General features: G+C 32.9%; 1 protein-coding gene across 1 annotated transcript; it reads right to left on the reverse strand.

The window, feature by feature from the left end:
• Nucleotides 1-599: 599 nt before the first annotated feature.
• LOC307156382 (interleukin-8-like) lies at nt 600-3,326 on the reverse strand. The gene is made up of 3 exons (XM_079867693.1): nt 2,494-3,326; nt 1,735-1,870; nt 600-809 (listed from the first exon to the last, which is right to left on the reverse strand). Exons 1-3 carry the CDS (start codon nt 2,546-2,548, stop codon nt 701-703), a joined length of 300 nt encoding a protein of 99 aa, XP_079723819.1. The 5' UTR covers nt 2,549-3,326; the 3' UTR covers nt 600-700.
• Between the last annotated feature and the right edge of the window lie 400 nt (nt 3,327-3,726).

Consider the following 3,726-nt stretch of genomic DNA (forward strand, 5'->3'; position numbering starts at 1 on the left):
GGAAAAACTCCTTGCCATAGGGAATTATTATTTAACGATATTCAGGATGTCTGATAATAGTCATGACTGTTTTGAGAAATTAGCGGGAGATGTGCTGAGAAAGCATCTTGAGGAATTCATAACTGATATGACCTGTGTAAGTATACTGGGGCTGACAGCTAAGAAGTTGGACAAATTACTTTGAGACTAGCAGGGGAGTTGGAGACCTTACAAGCATCTTGAGGAATTCATAACTGATATGACCTGTGTAAGTGTACTGGGGATGACAGCTAAGAAGTTGGACAAATTACTTTGAGACTAGCAGGGGAGTTGGAGACCTTACAAGTTCAAGAAAAGTGAGCAGAATTGATTTGATAAAAGAAAGGATTTATTAAAAAACATCTTCCATATATTCCACATTTTTTTTTCAACAAACAACACTGAAAACTGATTGCATCAGTATACAATGAAAACCATGAATATATGCAGTGTAACAGACTGTGTCTTTAGTGTAGCACATCATTGGGTTCATGGTGTCTTGAAATCATTAGACAGGACAAACAAATATCAGTAAAAATGAGGGGCTCAGAATGCATGAAAACAAAACTCTTATATAGCAAGAACTGGCATTTAAGTGCTCTGTTCCAAAACACAGTGAGCTAAGGTGTCTTGTGAGTAGTGAGAATGATAGAAGCAATATTAGTCACAACATAAATGTCTTCTACGCTTTCTTGGCCACTCGCTCTTTTTTCTCAATAAAGAGAATGAGTCTTTTAACCCAAGGTGTCCTGGGGTTTAGACAGATCTTTTCTCCACTTGATAAACCAGCACTGAAAAGAAAAGAAAAAAGATTTATGTAGAAGATACAGTACTGTTTCAAAGATTTGGGTCGGTAAGATACTTTATTCAACATGGACACATTAAATTAATCAATTCAATTCATATTTATTGTGCTTTTCACAATACACATTGTTTCAAAGCAGCTTTACCGAAAATGCATACATTTGCATACACAGCATACAAATGCATACACAGAGTCCACATTACAATTTAGAGTGATCTGTTATAGGTAACTAGGTAACTGTCTAAGTTATGTATTTCAGAAATGTACATATTCAAAAATCACAGTTAGCGTAAAAATGTATTAATTTAAACAATGTAATAATTTACAATCAAGAGTGTAAAGACATTTAGAATTTCACAAAAGATTTTTTTTCAAATAATATATATATATATATATATATATATATATATATATATATATATATATATATATATATATATATTTATTTATTTATTTATTTTTATTTTTTTTTACTTTATATTTATCAAAGAATCTTTGTAATGTATCATGGATTTCCCAAAAATATTATAAGCAGCACAACTGTTTTCAACATCGATAGTTTAAAATATATATAAAATAGAAAACAGTTACTTTAAATTGTAATATATTTCACAATTTTTTGCTCAAATAAATGCAGCCTTGGTGAGCAGAAGAGACTTCTTTCAAAACATTAAAAATCTTAAAAGGTAGTGTGTTTATTAGGTTTTATGGTTATGCTGATTAGAATTTGCAGCTCTATTTTCATATTCAAGCCTGATGTGAAAATTTAGGAAAATAAATGATCAGCTAATAAAATTCAAGCTTGTGCAATTTTCAGTTACGACAAAAACCCTCAAACATTTACAACATCCTATACCTAACTAAATTGAAATATTTCAGGAAGACGCATGACTCCGTGAAGAAGTACTTACATAACCTCAGTAGTCTTGCAGTGAGGGCCTCTAGGCAGGATCTCCACACGCCGCAGGTTATCCGGCGGGATGATCCTGGACTCCAGCTTCAGACACATGCAGCGGCTGTTGTAACCTGTGCCAAGAGGCTGCACAGCTGAGGAAAAAGAGACAACGGTTAGCAAGGCTGGAAGGCCAAATAAGCAAAGTGAGATCAACATCAGTTGCATCAGTTGGGGTTCTCCCAAGGTTTTTTTTTTTTTTCTCCATTAGGTCACCTGATGGAGTTTTTCGGTTCCTTGCCACTGTTACCTTTGGCTTGCTCAGTTGGGGATATTTGGATATTTAATTTAACTAATCAATCAACGATACTATTGATCAGCATTACCAAACATGGACGTTCCATTAGAAACAAACATTGATGTATTGTTTTAATTTATTACTGTGAAGCTGCTTTGATACAACCTATGTTGTGAAAAGCGCTATATAAATAAACTTGACTTGACTTGACAACTCTTAACTTGTGTTTTTTTAATCTTGTGCAAAAAGGGATTTATAAAATAACAGTGTGCAATGGCTTTGAGGAATGTGAAGCAAGCTCCAAGGAAAATGCTGAAATGCTGATGTTCATTTCCAATGAAACTACATACGCACATTGTAAGAGAGTATTGTTTAGAAGTAATATTCCATATTTGTTCTTATGGAGATATTTGACATGTCCAGCAAAAAACAGCTAATTGAAGCCAAGTATAATAGACAGATAATGAATGTGAAGCTTACCACCGGACAGAACGATGCTGGCTACAATAACGGTTAACATCAGGAAGACGTTCATGGTGTGTGAAGCTTCTGCTGTTGATTTGTGAGTGAACACTCAAGATCAGATGCCGTTATTTGTGCTGCTGTACGGCCTTATATATTATGATTTCAAAGGCCTCGTGATACAAAGTGTTGATTTTATTCCACTTCCCCTTTAACCGTTGTGTGTGTTTGTGTCTCTTCATGTGCATGTGAAGGCTTGTGTGTAAATATGTGGTTTGCATCTATCAGCCGTGCGTCATCTGGACACATCTCATGTTCTCCAGGTTAAGTTCAAAATCCCCCTGGAGTCCCAAGCTGTGTTTACCAAAGCTTTAAAAGCATTTAAAAAAAAAAAAGAAAGAAAAAAAATAGGTCAGCATTTATGGAGATAATAATATGACAAAATGATTTGAATTTGAATTGTGTAAATTTGAATTATTTACAAGTGTAATATAACAAATTTGAATTTTATGTGGTACTTTAAATAGTTCTGAATTTGATTTCTTTAAACGAATATTGAATATTTGAAATTTAACAAATTGAAATGTTTTTATGGCTGAATTTTATAGACATGTATTTTCAAACAGCTATTTTTTTTGTTCTGAATTCTTAGACTGAAAATATTCAGTTTTTTAAAAATACAGATTCAAGTTTTCAAGATGAAGAAAAAATTCAGAACTTCAAATTCAGTTTTCTAAAATTCAAACCGAGGAAAATTCAGATCTTACAGAAAGTAGGTCACAGGTCATCCACAGGGAAGTGTATATGGAACTTAAAATATGACAATATGATTTGAATTTGAATTGTGTAAATTTGAATTATTTACAAGTGAAATCTAACAAAATTGAATTTTAGGTGGTAGTTTAAATAGTACTAAATAGTTTAAATAGTTTAAATATACTGCAAATATTCAGTTAAAAAAATACAGATTCAAGTTTTCAAGATGAAGAAATTCGGAACTTCAAATTCAGTTTTCTAAAATGCAATCTCAAAAATTCAAACTCAAAAATTCAGATCTTACAGAAAGTAGGTCACAGGTCATCCACAGGGAAGAGTAAAGGATCTCAGAAAAGTCGAACAGAGCATTTTGGCTGCACTGCAGTAGTTTTCTGCCGCAAACGCGGTGGTGGTTCAAGAGAATCCGTGTATCTTTCGCTCAGTCGTTTTTTTTATTTAATATTAAGAGTAGAAAAATGAGAAAACAGCTTGAGT

The sequence above is a fragment of the Squalius cephalus genome, assembly GCF_949319135.1.
Source record: "Squalius cephalus genome assembly, chromosome: 3".
NCBI lineage: Eukaryota > Metazoa > Chordata > Actinopteri > Cypriniformes > Leuciscidae > Squalius > Squalius cephalus.

Bases quoted from the DNA above. Each gene is read 5' to 3' on its own strand.
- LOC307156382 (XM_079867693.1), bottom strand. From the start codon at position 2,548: ATGAACGTCTTCCTGATGTTAACCGTTATTGTAGCCAGCATCGTTCTG. The intron at 1,871-2,493 runs GTAAGCTTCACA...CTTTTTCCTCAG, and splicing joins CAGCATCGTTCTGTCCGGTG to CTGTGCAGCCTCTTGGCACA. The intron at 810-1,734 runs GTAAGTACTTCT...TTTTCTTTTCAG, and splicing joins TGCAAGACTACTGAGGTTAT to TGCTGGTTTATCAAGTGGAG.